The 26,388-nt window shown below is 35.8% G+C and overlaps 2 protein-coding genes across 2 annotated transcripts in view; one reads left to right on the top strand and one right to left on the bottom strand.

The window, feature by feature from the left end:
- Nucleotides 1–16,281, bottom strand: part of LOC127857226 (rab GTPase-activating protein 1-like) — a 67,248-nt gene extending 50,967 nt beyond the window's left edge. The window contains 4 exon segments of the mRNA XM_052393640.1: nucleotides 996–1,221; nucleotides 9,480–9,638; nucleotides 15,039–15,173; nucleotides 16,156–16,281. Of these exon segments, the coding sequence (XP_052249600.1) occupies nucleotides 996–1,221; nucleotides 9,480–9,638; nucleotides 15,039–15,135 (482 nt within the window). The 5' untranslated portion in view covers nucleotides 15,136–15,173; nucleotides 16,156–16,281.
- Nucleotides 16,282–16,442: 161 nt separating this feature from the next.
- On the top strand, nucleotides 16,443–26,376 carry LOC127857019 (tubulin alpha chain, testis-specific). The gene is made up of 8 exons (XM_052393285.1): nucleotides 16,443–16,604; nucleotides 19,230–19,452; nucleotides 19,944–20,092; nucleotides 20,519–20,671; nucleotides 22,714–22,921; nucleotides 23,124–23,348; nucleotides 24,438–24,710; nucleotides 26,193–26,376. Exons 1-8 carry the CDS (start codon nucleotides 16,602–16,604, stop codon nucleotides 26,315–26,317), a joined length of 1,359 nt encoding a protein of 452 aa, XP_052249245.1. The 5' UTR covers nucleotides 16,443–16,601; the 3' UTR covers nucleotides 26,318–26,376.
- Nucleotides 26,377–26,388: the final 12 nt, after the last annotated feature.

The following is a 26,388-nucleotide window of genomic DNA, read 5'->3' as shown; positions in this document are numbered from 1 at the left end:
GATACCATACCACAGTAGCGTTGAAAAGTTGGCTTTTGCAATAAGGAACACTGATTTTTTTTATGGGTTAACTTTATTTTACGAAATATTTTGCAAAATATTTGTTGATTTTTAGTATTTGTTATTTTAATGATACTGCTATTTTAAGAACAACAGTTTTATGCTGAACTATAAAAATAATTATTTTTGATCAAACATGTTTTCCTACATAATCTGTGCTTGTCTAAGAATTACCCCAAGAAGGAACTTCATTACGTAAGAGCTCCATATAAGAGAAGTATTTGAGTAAATACCCTTTACAATTTTGCAAATATTGCTTTAAGATTGTAAGTAATCAGTAGTAGTAACCTTAAGAAAATTATAGAGGGGCAAAAGGTAATTTTAGGATAAAACCATCTGGAAACAATTTTATCTTAGTAACTCGCAGACTTTTCAGGTTTTATGCTGTTTGCTGCTCATAAAGATCTTAAAGTTGGAAATAACGCCTTAAATTTCGAATCTAGTAATAAAAAAAATAATTGTATATGATTTTCTAATGGACTGCAAATGGGTAATATGCATAAATCATTAAATTATCCCGTTCCCATTCATAGCAAATCGACCATGTCTATATGCAACCAGCATAAAACCAAAACAGCCAGTGAATGCATTTATACTTAAGGATACATTACGGGCATTAAGCTTAACTGTAATGTTAATATTATCTAAACCCTTTCCCACTCAGAAGCAGAGTAAAAATGGCTACGTGCAAACAGCATAAAACCAGAACAGCCTGCGAGTAACTCGCAGTCTGTTCAGGTTTTATGCTGTTTGCTGCTCATCAGTATCTAAGGGTTGGAAATGACGCCTTTAAACTTGAATTTAGTAAGAAAGGTCTTTAAAATTTAATTCAACTTTCTAAGAGACAACAAATGAATCAAAATACGTTTCTAAGTGGTAAAGGGTTAAAGGTGCTTCGAGCAACTGGGCTCTAAGTGGTAAAGGATTATACAAACCTGACAATGCCGTCCGCAGTGGCAGGCACGGACAAGACGATGGGCATGGCCCCCAGACACTGCTCATTAAGGATCGCCATGTTCCGATATATCTCGACCTCGCTACGAGGGGCGTTGACTACCGCGCAGCCAAGGTAGGTAACTCCGTGAAACACAATACAGTCCCCTGTCGGCGTAGTGGGCAGTGACACGGACCCTGCTGCGTTACCGGAGGGTATTTGGGCTCCTGAAAAAGGGGTGGTAACTTTGTTTAAGTGTGGGTGATATCTCTTGTTTTACTATATGAGGGACTTCTAAATTAACTTTTTTCTGGTGGCTATAAACTCCAAATACGTGTCAAAATCATTATAGCAGTATTTGAAGGGGTCTATGCAAGAATTTGATTTTCAAAGCTACTTTATTACAGATCTATTTGCCTGCAGTTAAGAAAAGTTGCCAAATCTTTGATTGATATAATTATAAACAAACATATGCATAACATGTTCACACGCAGTGCTCCAGCTAGGATTTGAAAAGGGCAGGGGGGCTATTTTGCTACAAGGGCACTTTCGAAGAGCAGTATTTCGTCAAAAGGGACTAACGAGCGCGCCAGCGTATCTGTATTGTTCCTTGTTGCATATTAATTTATATTTTATTAATAATTGTTAGAATATATTATTCCCATTATTATTAAACCATTCAAATAAAATGTCTACAATGAGGAATAAATTACTTACAATGTAATTAGAGATTTATAAATTATCATGTCTAAAATAAAATTATTTCTATTTTTTTTGTAAATAAAAGGGCAGGGCGAGGCTTCGGAAGGGCAGGGCGGGCGCCCTTCCATTTAGGCCTAGCTGGAGAACTGCACACATGTTTTTTAATTTAATAATCCGTTGTGATAATTATCTTTCAGCCACAGTTTGGAACTATAGTGAATAAGAAATACTTATTACTGCTTTTAAAAACTTACTTAACATATAATGTGAAAATTCTTGTTTTCCGGACTGTAAGGTTCCTCAAAATGTGCAATAAAGACCCTTTAAGTCTTCTTCCAGTATTGTTTAGTCTTCTTCCAGTATTGTTTAGTCTTCTTCCAGTATTGTTTTCATGAGGTTTACAAACTATATTGGTGCTACTATATCATGGCTTTGAGGTAGTTTGGTAAAATAATGTCTGAATTTCAAATTGTTACATCACTTCGGCCATATTGTACACAATGCCGAAAAGAAAGCAGTTTGATTGGCAACTAAAATGCAAATGACCGAACTAAATCAGTTTCACAAAGAACTTATATATAAACACTGATATTATCTAACAGAGATAATCAACTGCAAAAAACAAATACCAGAGCAAAGTTGCAGTGAAAATTGACTTGCCAGGGGAGAAATCACTTGCCTACCAGCCATTAAACTCTGCACATGCGAGGAGTTACGTGATAGTAATTGAAGCCTATTTACTACATTATACACATGAACTATTGGTAACATGCAACTGAATGCACTGCAAATCACAACAACCACAGTTTTTAGTTAAAATATGATGTTCTAGAACACTTAAGGAAATCTATATATAGAACATTTCCTTGTGCTAAAATGATCTTATGCAAAAATGATTGATTTTAACTGTTGTATAAAAAATGGCAAAACTAAAAAATCATCTTTAAGGAACTTAATTTGGAATCAAACTCTAAGTACCACAAACATAACTCATAATAGATCTGATTGTGGGACAAAGGTCCAAATCTCTCCCAGCTGTGGATAAAAGAAGGAAACAAACAAAATACTACATTGTCATATCTGATAGTGATATAAAAGGTTGAATTAAACATCCGTTTAAAACTGCTAAAAAATGCTTTATAATATAATCTATCAAAATCCACGTATTAATATGGCTTACAAATCATTTGTGTTAATACAATTTCAATAATTGAGTACTACAATTGAGTCGGTTCTGGTAAAATAAAGTTTAAACTTATTTGATAATTCACGGTATTAAAACAATTGTTGCCTTCATGAAAATTAAACAAACTTAATTCCATCTTTGGCTTTTGTCTCACTAAACCTCACAAGTATTTAGGCCCCTTAAAAGATGATATCACAATTCTTAGAGGCTTAAATGTGAAAACCTCCGCATAAGAAATTATTAATTCATTCCGATATATAAGACTTGTTCTGGGAAAACTGGGCTAAATGCTTGGGCCTTAAGTGTTTCCCAGATTAGCCTGTGCAGGAAGCACAGGCTTCCCTTGTCAAAAAATAACCCACTTTCATACCAAAACACACTTAAACCAACATAAAACTGTGTTTTTTCTGAGTTTTTCTTAGCGGAAGTTGGTTTTTGCTAATAAAAGTGAGTTTTATGTGCGCTAAACTGTGCTTAACTGAGTTTAAAGTTGGTTATTTTAAGAAGATGTGTGTTTAAGCGAGTTTTTTTCTGTAAGAAGTCGGTTTTTTGTGTGTCAAAAGTGAGCCTTTTTATTTATGAGTTGGTTTATGTGTGTTAAAGTGTGTCTTTTTGTTTTATAAGCGAGTCTTTTACAACAGAAGTTGGTCTTTTTTTAAACAGAAGTGGGTTTAAGCGAGTTTAACTTGGTCTTTTCGTAAATAAGTTGAGAGCTGCAACGAGGCTTAAAGACTCACTTTAACACACTTTTCAACAAGTTGGTCTTTTGTTTATTAATATAACTCATCAATGAAACAATAATTCTTCAACTGGGTCTTTGTTTGATGTTTATAGCCATAAATAATACAGGTCAATTGTAAAGGGGCTTTTTTTACAGCTTGTTTGCCATTGTCCCTATTGTACATTTGTGTGCTCCCCATAATTTTTTAGGGAATATTGGATGAAAATGGCTCTTTCAGAACATCACAGGTTCACAGATGGACAACAAGTATCACTGACAAAAACTATAACAATGGTCAAGCTTAGTTTTATACATGAAAATGAAATAGTTTGTGTTTCACTTTGAATTTTTTCTTTTTGTTTGTTTTTATTATAAACAATATCTTATGATTGTTTTATGTCTTTATTTTTTTATTTTTTTTAAACAATCTCATATGATTGTTTATATTTGTTTAAAACAGTATTTACTTGTTTAATCTGCATATTTAAATAATTATGGTATTGGAAACATTATTTTGGAAATAATCTATTTATTTTTGTACATAAGTTATGCAAGATTTTGATATTTGCATATGATACTATCATATCTATTTTCTTAATTTGCAATAAAATAATAAAATGCCAAACATGACCTGTGTTACATAAACTGTCAACAAAATAACAAGACAATACCTAAAAACACCCTTATTTCACACCACTAACAATAAACAGATAACAATCTTTCAGGCATTCAGAGCTAAACAGGGTACTGATTATCTAGGGGTAGATAAGGCTACTGATGGGGTTTGCCTAGAGATAAGGCTGTGTGGAATAAGATATAAGGCTTTTGATTGGCTATTGCACTTAGGAAGTTATCTTTTTGAAAACAACAACTTTTGAAAAACAAGCTGGTGTCAGCAATTTAATATTGAGCTAAATTTAATTCAGCAACATTAATATAAAGAAGTGAAAGACTTATAATGGCAGTGTAAAATGTCTTGAAATTCTTTCAGCATGAAGTATTGTGTGATGAAAACAATGTGTTTTTTACTGCAATGTGGAAATCAATAATAAGTTGGTTGGAAAGGAGGTTGAACTGCCTGTTGATTTTTGGAATACTGAAGAACAGTTTTCACAGGTTTGTATTGTCATTTCTTCATCCCTTTTTTATTTAGTTTATTGAATTAATTATGATCATTATCATATTTATGTATTGTCACTGGGAAATGTAAATGGATAAGTTATTGTATTGCAATTTAAAGGATAAACAACACATTTTGAAGCAAAAATAGATAAACTTACACATGAAAAAGTGTAAATGTTGTGTACAGTGAATAATTATGGTTGTGTTTCATGGTTATTGTCATCTAAAATTTTATTTATATCTATTTCTGGTTATTACTGAACGGATTTCTTTCCCTCATACTTAAGTAACTTAATTAGAAATTATATATTTTAATTTTGAAGGTTAAACTCTTGCCACAAGGCAAAATTGACATCGATGGGAAGATCCTTTGGAAAGAATGTGCATCATCGCCTGCCTGATGTATGGACTTTTAAACCTGGTTTTTACCCTGCACAAGCTGGCAAACTTGAGGGGAACAAGAGTGGGAAAACCTCGCCCTGTCCTTGACCAAGAAAGCTCGATTTGTTGAGAGGTAAACGATACAGGTTAATGCATTTACAATGACACCAGACCACACAGCCAAATGAGACCACGCATCTTGGTACATTTTCAAACTGCATTTTCTACCAAACGCAATTTCTTTTAATAATTGATGAAAAGTGCTAAGTCACATGTGATCACGGGATTAAAATTTCAAAAATAAACAAACAAAAACAACAAGCAAATAACTTAAATTTATTATTATTAAAGCAACAAGATTACCATAACAGCAATGTTTCATAGTTAAGTGGAACGAAAACATAACCAATCAACATGTTTGAAGAATGCCTTGCCCTTTTGAAAGTGATATGGTATTAATCCTTTGCAGATCAACTGGCGTAAGAGATGCTCAAGAGGAGAAGGACACAAGCAGCATCAATGGTACAACTACATGTCGCTCCAGCGCCCGCTTTCCAGGTCTCTACCACCTGCTTTCCAGGTCCCTCCATCCGCCAAGATCAGGTCTAGGTCCCTGCACTGGCTGCTTTCCAGGTCCCCTAGCGGTCAAGGTCTCTCCAGTAGCTGCTGTGCAGGTCCCAATACCGTATGCCGTCAAGGTCCCTCCATAAGCTGAAATCCAGGTTCCTCATTCCACTGCGGTTCAGGTACCTCCAACAGCTGAGATCCAGGTCTCTGCAGCAGCTGCGGTCTAAATACTCCACCCGCAGTGGTCCATTGCGGTCAACCTTTTGCTTTAAAATCTTCCATAAATGTCTATTATTGTATAATGTATTGTAAAAATATTCTGTTTGTATTAATTTGCGGTGTACTATTTTTGTCATATAAACATAATTTTCGTACACATTGTGTTTTTTTCCCTTTTAACCACATGGGGCTTATAATGAACTGTTGTAATTGCTTCACAAAAAACATTTTTTCTAGAACATATCAGTCCAAAATTATTTTTTTTCACACTGCAAAATCCCACAAAAGGCTCACAAAAAACCTACTTTCTTAAAAAAAACTCACTAAAACACTGTTAAAACCCACAAAAATCAACTTACCCACACCCACAAATTGCTTTTGTTTTTTTCACAGATAAAATACTGTTAATAAATAGGTTTAAAGCGAGTTAAAAGCATGTTTTCACTGTGAAAAAAACTAGCAAAGGCGTGCTTTCAGCTCACTTTTCGCTCACTTAAAAACCGTGTTTAGCCTGCTTATAGCTCACATAAAAAACACACTTTTTACCCACTTAAAACCAACTCTACAGACAGAAGTTGGTCTAAGCATGTTTAAAAAACCTCAAAAAACCAACTTGTAGAAAATCATACTCACTTTAAACCCACTTAAGATGGTTAAAAAACCAACTATGTTGGTTTAAAGCGAGTTAAACCAAGATTTAACTCAGAAAAAACCAAGTCGGTAAGCTAAAAAACCCAGTCGGTAAGCTAAAAGCGTGTCTGAAAAACCCGCTTTTAGCACAGTGCAAATACCGCAGAGTTAAACACAGATGCCTGAAAAAAACTCACTTTAAACCCACTTAAGACGGTTAAAAAACCCACTATGTTGGCTTTAAGCGAGTTAAACCAAGATTCAACTCAGATAAAACCAAGTCGGTAAGCAAAAAGTGTGTTTAAAAGACTCGCTTTTAGCTCGGTGCCAATACCACAGGGTTAAACCCAGTTTAAAACTGGGTTATAACCGGACTTTGCTCACTTTTTTGACAAGGGTTATCAGGGACAACACTTTCCGCTTGAATGGAATTTCTCGTTTGAAGAAGTCGCTTCTTAAGGAAAATCCAGTCTAGGCGAAAAGTGTCGTACCTGCTGTCTGCACAAGCTAATCTTGGACGAAACTAAATGCACATGCATTAAGACCAGTTTTCCACCAACAAGGCTAATATAATGTTTTATTCTATATCCAATAAATTCATCCAATTGGCATTCTTCATAAGTACCACGTGACCGTCCAATATATTCCGGTATTGGATCCAAAAAGTCTGTATTTTTTCCATATTGGACAGTTGAGTACAAGTGCACTAAGCAATTGTTTTATAACGATAAAAGCCGTTACCAAGAAAAAGTATCCGAATGTACAATGTTCGATTCACACAGGCGATATTTAGATTGTATTTCTTAAATGAATAAATTGGATAAATGTTAGAAATTAAAACAAATGCAACAGCAAGTGATATTGTTATTATTTGAAATTGAAAAACAAATGCAACAGCAAAACAAAAACTCTACTTTATTAACCTCAATGACAGCTTTAATCCAATGCTTATAGCAACACAGTTCAATGATATGCCTTTCCATTTTCTGTTCTTCCATCCCTTTATCGAAATGTATTTAAATCCACACTTTCTTTGATAGCGTTTGTATCCCATTCTAACCATTCTGACCCAAAACACGATTTACGAATTCGTAATCCTGTCGGAGCGAGTTGTTTTATTCCTATCGAAGTTAACAATTATGCATTACAAACACACAATCCGAAATACGTTTTGGATTCGTTCGATGAATTAAAAAAAAAATGATTAATTTACTTTTAACACAAACACGTCCATAGTGATTAGTGTTGTCCCTAAAATGCAGAAGTCTTGCTTATACTAGTATGTTTCGTCAGAGAAATGACGTTACACGAGATACGTCATAAATTGCGTAATCAAGTGAATGAAAATAAAAATACGGAAAGCTGGTTTGGTAATATATTTTTAAGAAGAAACAAAAGAGCGTTAGAAAGGGATATAGAATAAAAATATTATTAGACGTTTAAACTGTACAATACGTGATATATTTGGACTCGCACACAGTTTGAAGTCATATTGGACTCGCCTAACGGCTCGTCCAATATGACTTAAACTGTGTGCTTGTCCAAATATATCTCCATATTGTACAGTGAAACGTCTAATAACCTATAATTATGGCAGTGTCATTTTTATATTGAGACATTGACAAGTTGTATGTAATGGTTTGGTCTAAAAAAATTCTCAATATAGTCTGATTGTGTATCAAATTTTTGGGTTTCAATACATGATACTGAAATAATACAAGTCTTCTTTGTCAAAAGCAGGGGAATGAGTCAACATTTTGGCCTACAATTGGCCACCACAAATGATTATTTTTGGATGGATCTGTAAACTCAATATTATGTTTATTCAGAACTTGTTTAGACAGCAAGTACATTTTATTTGCAATTTCGCAAAATAATACCTTTTTGAATATTTTCACAAAATTATCACATACTGAAAACCAGAGCCAACAGGGGTTTTATTTAACTTAAAATAAGGCGGATGATGTTAAAAAAGTAGGATGAGAATTTTAAGTTTCTTTTGGCAAAAAAATTCAAAAAGAAGCAGTGATGTTTAATATTTTAAAAAACATAGCGGGATGATTTGCACGCTGCTGGTGATCAAATTGTTATAATTGAAAATCACTTGTTAATAAGATAAGGAAGAGAAGTGCAATCCAGGTAGGACATTTTTAATAAAGTTCATATATATAAATCATAGCAACACCAACAATAACTAGAAATGGCGCGCCAGAGGCCAATGCGTATACCAAAGCCGCATGTTTGACCCTGGGTGCACTCCAGGGCTGGTAATGGGGCCATGCATAGTTGAGATTGACCGTATTGTCATAAGAGATGTTCAGTAAAATAACATAAAACAAAAGATGTGTTTGTCAGAAACCCAATGCCCCTCCTGCGCCTCTTTGATTTTTTTTTTTTAATTTTTTATCATTTGGCAGGTTCATTACTTACCACCCTTTAAAGCTTATTACTTCCCTTGGATGTTTTTTTAGACCTTTGACCTTGAAGGATGACCTTGACCTTTCACCACTGAAAATGTGCAGCATCATGAGATAAACATGCATGCCAAATATCAAGTTGCTATCTTCAATATTGCAAAAAGTTATGGCCAATGCGACCATACCGGGGGCACAAAAAAGAGTGAAAATCTCACCCCAACTCCCATAACTTTTTACCCAGGGGTCAGATCAAAATTCCAAATAGTGCAGGGTTGCACATATGCTCATAGCTACCATGTGTGTAAGTTTCAAGGTTCTAGTGCTTATAATAGTTTAGGAGGAGATAGTGGCCAGGACGGACGGACGGACAGATGGCGGAGATAACCGCAATATCCTCACGCTTTTAAAAAAGCGTGGGGATAATAAAAACTTTTACTGAATGTGACTATTTGCCGACACGTCTCAATACAAAATCACAAAACACGCCTCCCTGGTTTTAATAAAGTCCATAGAGTCAAGTGTTACATGAAAATATCATACCGGTGTCTGCCGACATGTTTGTGTTGAGAACATCAACTGATTGGCTACTTGGGATCACATGACCGATATCTCTCTCCGCACTGTCGGCCATTCTACTGCCTCGTCGACTCTTGATGCTCTCCTGATCACTGACCTCTGTGTTCAAGTCATTAATATCGCCTGAAACATCCAAGTGAGCCTTACTAGATGGTAAAACAGGGCTTAACCCTTTACCACTTAGATACATATTTAACCCTTTACCACTTAGATACATATTTAACCCTTTACAACTCAGATACATATTTAACCCTTCACCACTTAGATACTTATTTAACCCTTTACCACTTAGATACATATTTTACCCTTTACCACTTAGATACGTATTTAAACCTTCACCACTTAGATAGGTATTTAACCCTTTACCACTTAGATACGTTTTTAACACTTCACCACTTAGATACATATTTAACCCTTCAACACTTCGATACGTTTTTTAACCCTTCACCACTTCGATACGTATTTAACCCTTCACCACTTAGATACGTGTTTAACCTTTCACCACTTAGATACGTATTTAACCCTTCACCACTTAGATACATATTAACCCTTCACCACTTAGATACGTATTTAACCCTTCACCACTTAGATATGCATTTAACCCTTCACCACTTAGATTTGTATTTAACCCTTCACCACTTAGATACGTATTTAACCCTTCACCACTAAGATACGTATTTAACCAATCACCACTTAGATACATATTTAACCCTTCACCACTTAAGATACGTATTTAACCCTTCACCACTTAGATACGTATTTAACCCTTTACCACTTAGATACGCATTAAACCCTTTATCACTTAGATACATATTTAACCCTTCACCACTTAGATACGTATTTAACCCTTCACCACTTAGATACGTATTTAACCCTTTACCACTTAGATACGTATTTTGACACATTTGTAGTCCCTTAAAAAGTTAAATTTGATTAAAGACCTTTCTCACTAGATTCAAGTTTTAACGGCTTCATTTCCAAACCTTAGATACTGATGAGCAGCAAACAGCATAAAACCTGAACAGACCTTTCTCACTTGAGTCATGTTAAAAAGGCTTCATTTCTTACCACAAGGTACTGATGAGCAGCAAACAGCATAAAACCTGAACAGATTGTGAGTTACTCGCAGGCTGTTCTGGTTTAATGCTGTTTGCACACAGCCATTTACACTTTGCTTCTAAGTGGGAAAGGGTAAATGTACACGTAAGTGCGTCAAGTTTTGTTCCAGATTAGTCAGTGCAATCCGCACAGGCTAATCAAGGAAAATAGTTTCCGTCTAAACTGGATTTTTGTTTAGAAGAGATTTCTTTAAAATAAAAATTCCATTTTAGCAGACTGCTTAGGTTTATAAGGGAAAACACGTGACACACATGCATTGAGCCCCTTTTCCCAGAGGCTTGCTTACTTTACATCAATAAATTGTTTCTTTTATTCACCAATGTGATTTTATCAAGTCAATGAATTATTTTAACAGGTCATGTAGCTATGGGCAAATTTTTGCCAACATTTGTGTCTTGTAAAGTTGACATCATAAATTTCTCAGGATATCCAGCAAGAATCTTACGGGCCCCTGACAATGTATGTCCCTGAACTTGCAGTGGTAGAGCTTTAAAACCACTGTCTCTTGATGGCTTTGTTGCTGTTTTTTAATGCAGATACATGTACAGGTATATGTAAATTAAAATACTTGAATATAAGAATTGCATGCAGGACCAAACTTTTTAAAGAATTTTGTAAAGATACTTTATTAATAAAAATTATGTGATGTTTTTAATACTTAACTCAAAGGTAAAAACATTATTTACAAAACATGGGCAAAAGGTGTAGTTCTTTATCTATATAAATCTGTATAAACTATTTAAACTGCTTTGCATAAGATTACTATGTTTCAATACTCATTTGGCTTTTAACACATTCATTTATAGTTAGCAATCATTATAACAGAGTCAACAGAACTTTTTTCTCCTTGAAATATTAATTATCATGAACAATATTATAGTTAACTTGATATGAATTCAATTACTTATCTTAGTTCAGCTTAATAAATTCATTTTTAGATTTTAGTTCACAACCACCCATAACATTATGCCTCCTTATGACAGCCCAGATTTACACTTTGTTTACAGAGGGTTTTTTAATCATAGTGGAAAAGGGGCTGGGGACCATAGGATTGGGACAAATCACGTTGTCTTGACTAACATTGGTGTATTTAATGTTTGCTAAAAACTACTTTAACATTAAGAAAACATGTTTTCAATATTATATTTAGCATAGTTAACCCCAAAGAGCTGCAATTCTTTTTTTTTGGAAACCTTCAATGGGTAGTTATAGGCAGTAATTTGGGAAAAATATAAACCTGGCTATTGAAGGCATTTCCCCAGGCGATTTTTGCACAGCGGCCCCGCGGTACCTGAACTTCAAAATTAATTTTGCCGCGGCGCTTTTTTCAGATCATGTTGCCATGATGCTTGAAATTTTCACAAGCGATTGCAAGCTGTGATCTGAATGGTGTCTGCCATTGGCAAACAACCAATCAAAGCATACACTCGCTAATCAGCTGGGTGTGAATAAGGGGCTAACCCCTTATATGGGTCGTTAATGGGGGTCAATCATGGTGCTTGTCCCCTATTAATGAATATTACCGGTACATGTGGTGTAACAGCAATTAATGGCATGTTCAATTTGTGTGTTTGTTTTAGTTTTGCTGTTAACGACTATTTCAGCTGTGTTAAAGAAATAAACAGTCACTGGTGTTTGTTGCCGTTGTGCGTAATTTAATTTATTCAGGGATCATATTTTTTAATGTTTTGTCGGTCCTAGACCGATTGGGGTCATGAAAGACCGATTGAAAATCCCAAACAGTCGGTTCGATTCTGTTTGATAAAATTCCCATGTCATGAAATCGATTACACAGTGTACATGCTAAGACACCCTAATGACACTCTTATCTCGATTAGGTGTGATAAATCATTCGCTGCAGTCTCTAAACCGGTCAGGACAAGAATCAAAAACTTGTGAACAGCGGATTAAAGACGCATCCGAAAAGACGCGTCTGAAAGCACGCTCTGTAACTATACAAAACATGCCGATACATTTTCCACCAGCGTAATAATCCGGTTATATAATTATGAATGAAAGTCACAGATCTGATCGACAGAACAGCCGAAAACTATTTTTATGGGCGGAACTTCACATAAAATAGTACACAAGAAAATAATAAACATTGTATAAATCTTTAGTAAAACCATGCTAGAATCGAAATCATTCGTGTTCTTTATACTTTGTTGTTGAATAACTCTCGACGGGAAAATTTAATGCGTGGTTTCAAATGTTTCGCTCTCGTGATTATTTCCCTACGCATCTTAACTATAGGCCGTGGGTTATTTGACAACAAACTATAATGTACACGAATTATTTCTTAATTATTTGGTGTGTTATTGTCAGTAGCCAACCTACGCGCAGACATTTGTTTGGTTCAGTGCATGTTTGTAAGCAGCTATTATCGAGTCGACAACAATTTAAAACATCGGTATAGACTTATGAAAAAGTCTGATAAAACAGCACACGAAACAACAATAAAATAGCAAATGATAAAACCAGTTGAGAAAACTCGTTCCGTTTAAAAAAAATGCCCAAGGGAATTTTACTTGTACATTTATTATATCACCTTCATGAATGGCAAATCAATGGTATATATTTTAATGTAATTTGTCATGATTTCGGACATAAATTTTCGGATACTTTTTCCCCATTTATATCCGGACCGATTGATGTTGCGGGAAAATATGATCCCTGACTGGTCAAGCGTATCAATTGATCATTCACCTCCACACAAAATATGTTCCCAATATTTTCTAAATAGCGATTATACATTAACAGAATGAAGATTTTATGTATTCACATCCAAAAGTTTCTTTGTTTAAAAAAAATACTTATCACTTGTAACATTTCTTTCTTTAGCTTTGATAAAGATAGAATGCTAAAATCTTGAAATGACCAGTCCCTGTGTGTGGTAAATCTGCAATTAATAATTTCTTGGCTAAGACTATTAATGAATCGTCGCTGTCAAAAAGTACAATGAGTGAAAGTGCCTAAGGTGTTGATGCTGTTTTCTGTCATGTTTTGCGTTCCAATGCCTATCGTATTTTGCTTGTTATTAAAAATTAAAACATATTACTTCAATAAAATAAATTGACGAAATAAAAAAATAATACAAGAAAATGTTGTGTTTTAATAGCTTCAAAGTAGTGTAGATTTTGCTTTAGGAAAAAATCAACACGCCACTCCCCGCCCCCTTCTGCATAAACCCCCTTCCGCGCTGCCTTGCTGCTGTGTCTGACCAAAATCCTGGGGAAATGCCTGCTATTGACATGGGGAATGAGGTCCAATAATGTCCCTAAATTTAACAAAAAAAACAACACTGGGTTACCCAGGGTTCGACACTAAGGCACGTCCGACAGACATTGTCTAGTAAGATCGGTGGTCGGGCTAGTAAAACTGTGGGCTAGCTTGTCCGACTGGTCGTACATACAAAATCTATACTGATTCATATAACTATAACTAACCGAAAACCTTTTTCTCTTGATGTGTAAAATAACAATTGTATCCATTATTTACATCAGAACAAAACTAGCGTATATAAATAAACGCGGAGCATTCACATGATTCATCGCTATTTATAGACGCGAAGGAGAGCTTCCCGCAGAAATAGCTTGTTTCCATTGGTTGTCATGAATATTAACCCTTTGCATGCTGGGAAATTTGTAGTCTGCTAAAATGTTGTCTGCTGAATTTTTAAAATTAGCATTTTCAATTTTTTTCAAAGAATACTATCAGAATAGCAAACAGTTTGGATCCAGATGAGACGCCACGTTCTGTGGCGTCTCATCTGGATCCAAACTGTTTGCAAAGACCTTCAAAATTCCGTTTCAGCACTGAAAGAGTTAATGATTTTCTACAGTGTCATAGAACTTTACATCATGTTTTTACGACTTCTATCCAAAATCGCTATCGTCGATGTAAACATTTTGGTGACCGCGTAGCAGACGAGAGAATGTAATTTAAAGAATGGCTTTGTTCAAGGTTGGATTTTCGTCCGACAAATAAGTTAATAAAGAAGAATCAGACGGTAAAACTGACACAGATTATGATGGAAGAGGGCCTTGGAGCTGTGGTAGCATGGAGCACAGCGGTCAAGGAGGCTAGAATTTGATAACGTTTAATAAATGTCACCTGCTGTACAGACATCATTTGTTTAACTGGTGATAAACAGTGAAATTATAACAAACAATTTATGTTGTTAAATAGTTTTATATTATTTTTTACTCTGTGCATCAAATAACTTTCTTGTGTTCACTATTAATTTTCTGATGAAACCTGATTAAACAGTTACACAACACAATTCTGTTTATTTGCTATGTCATTAATGGTCTAGTAGACATCAGATTCGGGCTAGTACATTTTAAGAGGAGCTGGTCCGATGGTCTGGCTGTAAAAAAAAGTTTATGTCGAACCCTGGGTTACCTGTTATTTTCAGTTTTGGATCGGCGTTCACCAGAACGTATTCGTCTCCAGTTGATGATGAATCAAGTGAACTTCGACTGACAGCATCTTCCATCATGAATGCAAGGCTTCTTTTACCACATTACAGCATGCAGTCTGCAATAGGAAGTGGAGAAGTTTTGAGCCTCATGTTGGGAAAAATGGACTTAATGCATGTGCCTCAAATGCATGAAGACACTTTCCACTTAAACATGATTTTAAATAAGAAGATACATCCTACAAATATCACATAAGAAGAAGTGTGTTGAACAAATTTATTTGAAGCATCTAATAACAAACCTACTAATACCCCTTGTAACAAGCTTCACTCTCAGTTTAATCCTCAACTTATATGACAGTCATGTACAACAGTTCTCTTATTGATTGTTTAACAGGATGAAACTATTTGTGCAACTAGTCCAGAACTCAAATGCAGGAACTCTCAGTGAACTCTCCTGACTGGGCTAACTCAGGCCAGTCCACACAATTTTTACATTTTAAAATCAAGAAATAGGCAAGAAACATTAGGTGTGCCATGCAGAAGGAAGATATTATATTTATAAACACGATAAAAATGATGAAGTCTGTGCCAATATAATTTAAATTGATATGGTATAACTGTGCCAGTTTTTTTTCTTTTCAAATTTGATTTGGCAACAAAGGCCGGCACTGGTGGCATAAAAAATACAGTTCAGTGAATAAAATCCATTAGTTATACTGCATTTGGGGTGAACATGCAAGGATATGAATTGATAAAATACTTCTGGGTTTGCACCAGGATATAAATTGATAAAATATTCCTATCCATTTTGCTAATGTTTTATTTAATATATATTTCAAACAAAGATACGTTTGTATGCTGTAAAATTGCAGCAGGAAATTAACAGTAAAGTATAAATATATTTCAACATGATAAGTTGACATAAACTTGAGACACATATTTGTTCAAATAGACAATAAAATGCGATTGACAGCTCAGCTGACATCCCCCACCCACTTTTTTCACTGAAAGTCCCAAGTCAAGATGGTAGAAAGCAGTAAAAGAACAAGATGTCTTGCGATGAAACAGTTTTTGAATACTTTGTAAGCGTAAGCATACCTTGTAAACACAAATACAATCGGATAATCCAACAACAATGCTCAATTACTTTCATAAATGTTAAGTTTCTTCGTTAATTATTTGTGTACATGATGGTGTCGCTTTTGTCTATATGACGTCTTTTTCCCGTTTGTCACCGATTTTACGGAGAGCTCCGGAGATTACCGATATTAATTAGTTGGTTTTTGTTAACCTATAAATTCGTCTGCAATCATGAAACAACATTTTGTTTCATTATCACGCTATACAATTTCTTTATCTTTCAATATTTAAATTAAATAGTAATGTATTTGTTCAACATTTTATGATGACGCAATTCGCCATATCCATTGGTGTCACGCGCTAATATGTGTGTAGTATAAAAGCCGCAGCGTTCCTTAAAAATTCGTTATTTCAAGTTGTGACTGATTCATTACACATCTACGCACAACCAGAAAAAGGTTAAAATGGTATGTTTTGATGCGAGACTGTATATGAATTATATGAGTCGCGTTCTTAGAAAACTGGGCTTAATGCATGTGCGTAAAGTATTGTCCCAGATTAGCCTGTGCAGTCCGCACAGGCTAATCAGGAACGACACTTTCCGCTTTATGATGTTTTTCGTTACAGGAAGTCCATTCTTAATCTTATCAAAAATCTTGTTTAGGCGGAAAGTTATGCCCAGATTTCTCAGAACACGACTCGTATATCGTCACTGTCGTTCTCAAACCTCGTAGCTACAAAATGCCAAGTTTTCAGGAGAGAGAAAAAACCTTCTCATTTTTTTATAACGATGTTTTAGAAATTGAAATACCGTAAAAATACCAAACAAATGAAGCTGCAAAATACGGTATAAACCGTAGACGCGTAAGTCATGCTGATAAGTCATACTGATGTTCAGAAATGGTAGCTGCGATATTTTGTCACCACAGTTTTGTCATTTGTATGAGCACGGAGTAGTCGATATAAATTGCCGCCTAAGAGTCTTTTGATGATTTTTGCTTTGGCAGACTCTTGGCCAGATTTATTCTGAATGCGAATTATTTCAGCTAGAGCACGGAGCGTCCGTGGTATAAGGTACGACAATTTGGCCTGATAGGAAACCTTGTAGCTGCAAATATAAAAACGTTTTTGTAAAATTGTCCAAACGAAATGACGTACCTATAGGTGAAATGACGTCGCTATGACTTCGCCGGGAAAAAAGCCATCAATCGAGCTACAACAGCATTTTCTACAGCGTTTCTGCCATCAGCGGCATCATTTTAAAATACATATCGGCCAACTACAGCACCATTTTTTTTCGACAGGGTCAGTTTGGACGCCTGTAACATGTTCATTAAACAACTCAAAGGGCGGATATTTGGCTTACGTATCCCTAAGAGATGAATGCGTATGTGTATAACACGAAATCATGTCATTTATTTCAAATTTGAGATATTTTCAACTAAAATCGGTCATTTTTCATGATTTTTCGGAAACTGTCACTTAACTCGTTCACATTTCTTTAAAAACTTGAACTACGAGTCCAAAATTACCTGGTGACGTCCTCAGTCAATGGACAATATGTTCGTAGCAACGATTTTGGCCTTGCTTGCTTTATATAATTATATAGAACGAATTTGTAACCTACCTGTTTACGCGGTCGAGTTAAGCTATCTGTCATCGACGGAACATTCTGCCATTGACGTGACGCGTAATACGGTGTGATTTTGGTATTTTACGATCATGTTTGTTGTAACCTTTAGCCATATGAACAAAACCCATGCTCTTTCTGTTTTAAATTGAATGGTTTGATTTGAAAGAAAACGATTGTATCTGGTTCCTGTTTTATGAACACACTTGTATTTAGATAGCGAAAGAAACTTCAGCGTACAGTTTATTTAGTATTGACATATAAAGTCGTGCCAGTCAAAAATCATAAAAAGCGATGTTTAAAGTTATGGTAGCCAGAACTAGTATTTAGACATGATTAAAAAGAATGAACATGAATATTTAAGCAATTTTTCACTGGTCAGACTTAAGTTAATGAACAAAAAATAAATACAGAAAGAGGATATGCCCATTTATTGCAAGCTGTATGCTTCTTTATCTGCTTAATTATGTATAAGCTCAGGGGTTTTTCAGCACTGTCTGCGCCTCCGGGAAACGGAGGCATTCCCAAAGCAAACGGACCCGTTCCCAATCGAATTTTGATTGCATTTTTCCCAATTCCAAAAAATAAAATCTTCAAAAATCGCAAAAAGTAAACATAATTTATATCGAGAGAGTGACTTCCCTTCATTCGCGACGTAATAAAGCCTTTAGTGACACAGATTTTTTGGTGTATTTGCCGGATGCATTTTCTCTCAGCAATGACGTTCAAACTGTTCCGCATTATACAAGAGTATATAGAGCCGCACAATACACATTCTGTACCATATCTGTAGACGCTTATTTTCAATCATGGCTTCGCACAATAGTAAATATTACATTAAAAAACCACAAAAAATAGACGCTAAAGGATGTGTAACGATTTCATCGATGTTTTCGAAACGCTCAGAATCTTCCGAAATTACTGCCGCGAGTAACCCTGAACAGACAGGCTCGGACGATACGCAGCAAAATGTAACAGCAACAGAAGTAATGCCAGGGCCGTCAATCACAAAATCGGCAACTGAATGCTCAGAGCCTTGTTAGAAAGTTGTAGTTCAATCGTCATTTAATACATTAAAGTATGAAATGAAATACCCATGGCTCTATTTAAGCTCGGCCAAAAATGTTGCTGTAACTTATTTAAGCATGATTAATTCAATTTTTTTTCCCAAAATGAGCCGTTTCACGAAACAAAAATTCCCAAAATGGGCAATTTTGACGATAAAAAATTCCCAATTTGGTCAGACTCCTTTTCCCAAAGTAGGCAGAAAAACCCCTGAAGCTGTGCCTGACTTTGTATTGCATAAACATGCCAATAATCAAGTTCTGTATTAAAGTTAGCAATGTAGATTTTAGTGGTAAGAATTCAACCTGTTACCTTTGACAGTTCCTGTAATTTGTTTTTGAACCCCATGCTTGGTACACAAGGACTCCCAGCATTACATAAAATAATTAATTTTCAGCGCGAGTGCATCTCTATCCACGTTGGACAAGCAGGTGTGCAGATTGGAAATGCCTGCTGGGAGTTGTATTGCCTTGAGCATGGAATTCAGCCTGATGGTCAGATGCCTAGTGACAAGACCATTGGCGGTGGAGATGATTCCTTCAACACCTTCTTTAGCGAGACTGGTGCAGGCAAACATGTCCCAAGAGCTGTGTTTGTGGACTTAGAGCCAACTGTTGTTGGTAAGGGATTTGTATGCATATCATTTCCATTTGAACTGAAACAAATTGAAATCTTACTTAATATTTTTGCAATTTTGTTTTTTCCATGTCAGCAGAAGCATATCAATTTAGACTTGTACTGAAAAAACTGTGCGCAGGGCTTTTTTTCCTCCTTTTAAAAAAGGCCCCATCCCTCAAAAAAGAATTTCTTTAAAATGGTGCAATTTTCCCTTAATTTCAAGCTTACTTCAGGAAATTTCTCCATCTTTTTCAGTTTTGTCAATATTTTTTCCACAAATCAAGAAAAAACGTGTGACTATAAAATGCATTAAAGCAGGTATAGATTGAATGTAGATAAACAAAATAAATTTAAAATATAAAAAAGCCTTTTAAGGTCTACAAAATGTCGGATAAGTTTTTTTATGAGCCTGTTCATGTGAAAGTTGGACAGCCTTTAGAATTTCAACTTATTGCTGAAATAAGTTGCTGCATGGATTTGTTTGTTTATGCAGATGAGGTCAGGACTGGCACATACAGACAGCTATTCCACCCTGAACAACTCATCACTGGCAAGGAAGATGCAGCCAACAACTATGCTAGAGGTCACTACACCATTGGAAAGGAAATAGTTGACCTTGTGCTGGATCGCATCAGGAAATTGGTAAAATTGTGTTTTTGATGGATGAACTCCATAACCAGTCCAGTTATACAATACATGGTATTCAGGAAAAATAGGACATACGAGGATGTATGGAACAATTTAGCATTCAAATAACAAAATAATTGTCTAAAAACTGTTGTTCATTTTCTGTTTTGTTTTTATTGGTAAACAAATATTGAAAAAAGCCAATCAAACAATGTAAATACATTCACACAATTTTAAAACCTGTTGTACAGAAAGTGGCCATGTATATACCAATTCACTTACTGTTAAAATAAATTAAAACGATTTGAAGCTACCCTCCAGTGTTTGTGGCGCATCTGAACATCAGTATGACTTATCACTTTAGATCAACATATTGTCTTTGTGCCTAAAGTAACCATAATTTGTGCAATATTTTGCAAGATCATGTGCATTTTATTTCAGGCTGATCAATGTACAGGACTGCAGGGTTTCCTGATCTTCCACAGCTTTGGTGGTGGCACTGGCTCTGGGTTTGCATCCCTGCTTATGGAGCGCCTGTCGGTGGACTATGGCAAAAAGTCCAAGCTGGAGTTTGCTATTTACCCAGCACCACAGGTAATGCTTTGGTATTTGGTTTGCAAAGTAGATTGCTGGTATTTTAAAGAACTAATATATATTATCCCTTGTTTTTGAGATGTTGAAAGCAATAAGAAGATAAGCAGAAGAGCTAGTCAAAGGTTTGAGCCTCCAATGCTGTGTCCGCTCCAGATCTCTCGTTATCTTTGAAGGATTTTCATGAAACTGCTTAAATGTTAAGTCCATACAGGCTTGGCGAAATTGCCGGTCCGCCGGTCCTGACTGGCAGATTTCCATTTGGTCCGGCAGGTTTAACAAGAGTGTCGGTCCTGGTGACCGGCAAAATGTGAAATGAATGCAAACAAATCATATTTTTTTCAAAGTTGAAAATTCGAAGAGCAAATCCCTTACTACATCATGAAAATGAAATCTCTCATTGTTTTGATGTTAGCAATAAGTTTGTTACGTACAATTAGCAAATCCAACTGGTAACACAACACCTTCTTCAAACTCAGTCGCAAAATCGGCAACTGCATTCTAACAAAAAAGATCTTGATAGCTTTGACATATTTTCGAGTAGATAAGGACATTAAAATATGAATTTCTTTATAAAGCATGGCTTTAAAACATTGTTTATAAAAATATAAAAAGTTCTAGCGATATCTTTATAACATGCAGTTGTCTCCAAAAATGTCATCATTTTACATTGTACAAGTTAGTGTCCGTTAACTGCAATTTTATTCGAAAAGGAGATTGCTAAACAGCCTAAACTGTGTGACACTGAAGAAGGTATGGAAATTTAAGAAGAATTGAAGAAGATTGTCCAGACAATCAAGACGAATTGATGAACACCTAAAAACTGTTCTCTTATTAGGATAAAGCACTGGCAGTGGTTTGTTGAGCTCAAATAAAGGGTTTATGTTAATGTACATAGTTGTTTTTTTCGGTCCGGCTAAATTTTCTCCGGACGGGCACATTTTCTGAAATGCCTGTCCGGATGACCGGCATAGTTTTTCCAATTTCGCCAAGCCTGTTCATATAGATGTGTAAGAGACAGGTGTCAGTCACGCTGCCAGCCCAAGGTCAATGTCGTACTTTTTACAGGGCTCGAAATTAACACATGCACACTCGCAAAATGCGAGTGAAAAATACCGATTGCGAGTTAAGTTTTAAGCCACTAGTAATTTTTTGCGAGTAAAGAAATAGTGAAAAAAAACACAGTAATATTGCTAAATGCGTTTGACGTCCTGAACGCTAAACCATAGGACATAGAACATCCTAATACCCGTATGCGGAAGCGCGTACCTTGTATATAGACTAGTACACTTATAGTACAGATACGAGGATGGTATTGGTACAAAGAACATTACAGTCGACTAATTCACATGTGTTCATTGAACTTGAACAGACATGGCGTCGAAGCGAAAAATAGTTTCTTTTTGCCCACAGATGGAAATTACAATACGAATGATAAAGCAAAGTTAATTGTTGAATAAAAAAACGAAATTTATTAATATTTACAGCAAAATTTGCGAGAATGTTTTTGATTTTGCGAGTTGGTATTAAAGCTGCTCGCAATGTTTTGCAAGTAGAAAACAAAAGTTAAATTCGAGCCCTGTTTTACACACAAATGTTTGAGCGTCTATTCTTGAGTCAGCTCCAAATCAACCATTTGAAGGAATTTCCTTGGGCACAGTCTGTAATGCTAAGTCGAGGTCAAGGGTGAAATTTTAAGCCTCTATTTGTGAATCTGCTCAATATCTGCTAAACCCATTGAAGTGTTTTCATGAAACTTTGTTGCAATGTTAGTAATTAGATGATGTGCAGAAGGCATGTAACAGTCGCACCAGCTCTGTCAATATGTCATTCAGGCTTTATTTACAAAACGAGTCAATTATGCTGACTCAAAGTCAGAGACAACACTTCAAGGTCAAAAGTATATTGGCAGGGGATATAGGTGTCTTTTGGTCTGCATTGTTATGTTTGTTTCTGCTGTGATGAAAATGGAACTTTACTTTGAAGTCAAATGAACAATTAATGTGAGGAAAAACACTATTCTAGATGTTTGCTCGTTGTCATAGGTGTCAACTGCTGTGGTGGAACCATACAACTCCATTCTGACCACTCACACCACTCTTGAGCACTCGGACTGTGCATTCATGGTCGACAATGAAGCCATCTATGACATCTGCAGGCGAAACTTGGACATTGAGAGGCCTACATACACCAACCTAAACAGGCTCATTGGCCAGATTGTCAGCTCCATAACTGCTTCCCTGCGTTTTGATGGTAAGATGTATGATTTTTAGAAGGCAAAATGTGATTTACAAAATATGAACATTTTAATTTAATATAGATCACATGTGTGTTAGCTTAAAATCTGCATTAGTCACCTTTAATAGGAGAACTTGTTCTCTTGAATGAACAAATACTGTTTGAAATTTAGACTTGCTGACATAATCGCTAATCTAATGAGCATTTCTTTTTATAGGTGCACTCAATGTGGACTTGACCGAGTTCCAGACCAACTTGGTGCCCTACCCAAGAATCCACTTCCCACTGGTGACCTATGCCCCTGTGATCAGTGCAGAAAAGGCCTACCATGAGCAGCTGTCTGTAGCTGAAATCACCAACGCCTGCTTTGAGCCAGCTAACCAGATGGTTAAGTGTGACCCACGCCACGGGAAGTACATGGCTTGCTGCATGCTCTACAGAGGTAACATACAGATCAAAATATTTTAATTCGTAAGTGAAGACAAGAGAAGTCTAAATTCAAGTGTATTTAATTGATAAGCTGTTGCATTTTGCATGTCAACAAGCAAATTTGTTGAATTGATATTCCCAGCCAAATATTTTTTTTTATGGATGGGTGCAGAACTAAATTAAAACAAAAGGAAATAACTCTTATTTAGGAAAGTGTATGATTTTGGTTCATATATGCCATGGCACTTCTCATTGATATCTATACACCTGTGAAGACTTATGTTGATATTTAAATATAGCCTTGAAAAGTTTGTGATGGACTGACAGACGGACAATGTCACTGCTATATCCATCAGTCTTTGTCGGGATGAAAAGAAAATATTTATTCACTTGGAAGGTGCATTGAAACTTTGAAATATTCAAACATGTATTGTCTTCATTACGTATTTTATATATAGTCGCCGCTTTGTCTGTCCGTGCGTGTGTGTGTCTGTCCGTCTGTGCACAATTTTTGTCCAGACTATTTCTCGGCAACTAATGACCGGAATTCAATGAAACTTTATGGGAAGCTTCACTACCAAGAGTAGATGTGCATATTATCAGCGGGTTCTGGTCGGATGATTTTTAACAGAGTTATGGCCCATTGAAATTTTCTATAAAAAAATTCTTGTCCCCCCAACTACTGTGCCCTCAAGACGTTTCCTTTTATCTGAATATATAGTGCAGTATTGTGACAAAAAAAACCTTTGGGGAGCATCACCCGTCTACGGTTTCTTGTTTTCTGAAAATGTGCGTGCCATTTCAGATTTACAATGGTCCCTCAAATTCGTTCTGTGTTCGTAGATTGTCTTAGAATACTACTATGTCCTATCGACAAAGTATTGACAGGAAATCTGTGGACATATGCAGTCAAAATGTTAGTGGATATCCTTGAAAGTTTATATCCTTTGGCTTTATTCTAATACTAGACATGGCTTTATTCTAATACTAGACATGAAAGTACATTTAACACCAATGTGGAAAGCGTTGTCTTTCAACAATATAAACGTTGAATTTGAATACCATTAAGACATTTGTTAAATTAATGCCTTTGTTAATTCAGGTGATGTTGTCCCCAAGGACGTCAATGCTGCCATTGCCACCATCAAGACCAAGAGGACCATTCAGTTTGTTGACTGGTGCCCCACTGGCTTCAAGGTTGGCATCAACTACCAGCCACCATGTGTTGTACCTGGTGGAGATCTGGCCAAGGTGCAGAGAGCAGTTTGCATGTTGAGCAACACCACCGCCATTGCTGAAGCCTGGGCTCGTCTTGACCACAAGTTTGACCTGATGTATGCCAAGAGAGCATTTGTCCACTGGTATGTCGGTGAAGGTACGTAATTGTTGCCGAACTTTATAATGTTTATTCTTTGTAGATTACAATTGATATAATACAATCTCACAATACAATAATAATTCCTGTTTATCGACGTAGCTCTCGGCAAATATATTTATGGTTCGTGTGAAGGGACTGTAATGACAACGCAGAACAATATATCAAAGATATATAAAATGTTTATTTTCTGGCGGTCAAGTGGCAAATGCCTACATTAATCACCATTATTATACAACAATAACAGTAATAGCATTTATTAAAACATGGCAATATTGTAATACAATACATACAATAAATACAATTAATACCTTACGTTGCATTTAATTAGAACAGAGATTATAACAATACAAAAGTTAAAAGTTTACAAATTGATTTATCACTAACCTGTTATGACAACGCAGAACAATATCTCAAAGATATATAAGATGTTTATGTTCTGGTGGTCAAGTGGCAAATGCGTGGTTACTTGCGCTTTCCACTTGACCAGCGCCGCGAACCAATCATGCGTGTAATAGGTTTAGGTGATAAAAACTGGTTAGGATGTTAGCTGAACTGTAGTAACTGTTTGGAAAGAATTAAGGTTAACAGTAAAATAGATATTGATTTCGTATGTTGAGATATTGTAAAGAAATAAGGATTCGTTAATTTACTCTATGACATTCACATTAACTTTTAAAGAACATGCCAATAGATTATCAGCCATTAAACACAAATTTGAGGTTATGGTGCAGGGTGTTTGCCTGACTGGTAGTAGTTTCATTATCAAAATTATGAACAGTCCATCATTTATTGTCCCCTACCGGTTTCACCGGAGGGGACTTATGGTTTGCGCTCAGTCTGTCTGTCTGTCTAGTCTGTATGTCACACTTTTTTGGATCCTGCGAAGTTCTTCATATTTTTTCTTCAAACCTGGATAGATGGCAATATGGACATTATGCACGTCATTTCATTTTGTTCCTACGTCGAGAATTATGGTTGCTATGGCAACAAATAATGCACGTCCTTTCATTTTGTTCCTATGTCAAAAATTCTGGTTGCTATGGCAACAAGTAGTAAAAAAAAAAATATTCTGACAATGGTGGAGCCAGTAGGGGACATATATTGCTTGGCAATAGTCTTGTTCATAAAGTTGTTCAGTGAAGAATTTAAACAGATGGAAACTTTGTTACATGGTTACTCACCCTTATTTTTTCAATTTTGTATAGAGGACAAACACTTTGTCTGAGAAAATCTTTGGTTACAACCAAAAATCCTAAAGCCATTGGTGAGTTGGCCCTGCTATATGCAACCTCTGATACTAATAGTGTGACAACTGATTTTAATGCGACACTATACTGCGTGTAGTACTGGGACTAAGCGTGGCTATTGAATAGTTAAACACTTATTTTGGTTAGTCCGGAAAGATCAGCAGGGTTTGGGGTTGAATTTACAATTATTACAAATATGCGTTGTTCTCTTAGAAATTCTTTTCAATTCTAGGTATGGAGGAAGGTGAATTTTCTGAGGCTCGAGAGGATCTGGCAGCACTTGAAAAGGACTACGAAGAAGTTGGTGTGGACAGTGTCGAGGGAGAAGCGGAGGAAGAGGGTGGCGACGAATACTAGATGTTCTAAAGTACTCCGAATGACGTGTTCATAGTTCATTAAATGCTTACAAAATCTTCCATCAGTCTTGG

This window comes from Dreissena polymorpha, chromosome 14 (genome assembly GCF_020536995.1).
Source record: "Dreissena polymorpha isolate Duluth1 chromosome 14, UMN_Dpol_1.0, whole genome shotgun sequence".
Lineage (NCBI taxonomy): Eukaryota > Metazoa > Mollusca > Bivalvia > Myida > Dreissenidae > Dreissena > Dreissena polymorpha.
The sequence above is the reverse complement of the archived record's forward strand: the minus strand, read 5'-3'. Positions and strand labels throughout refer to the sequence as shown.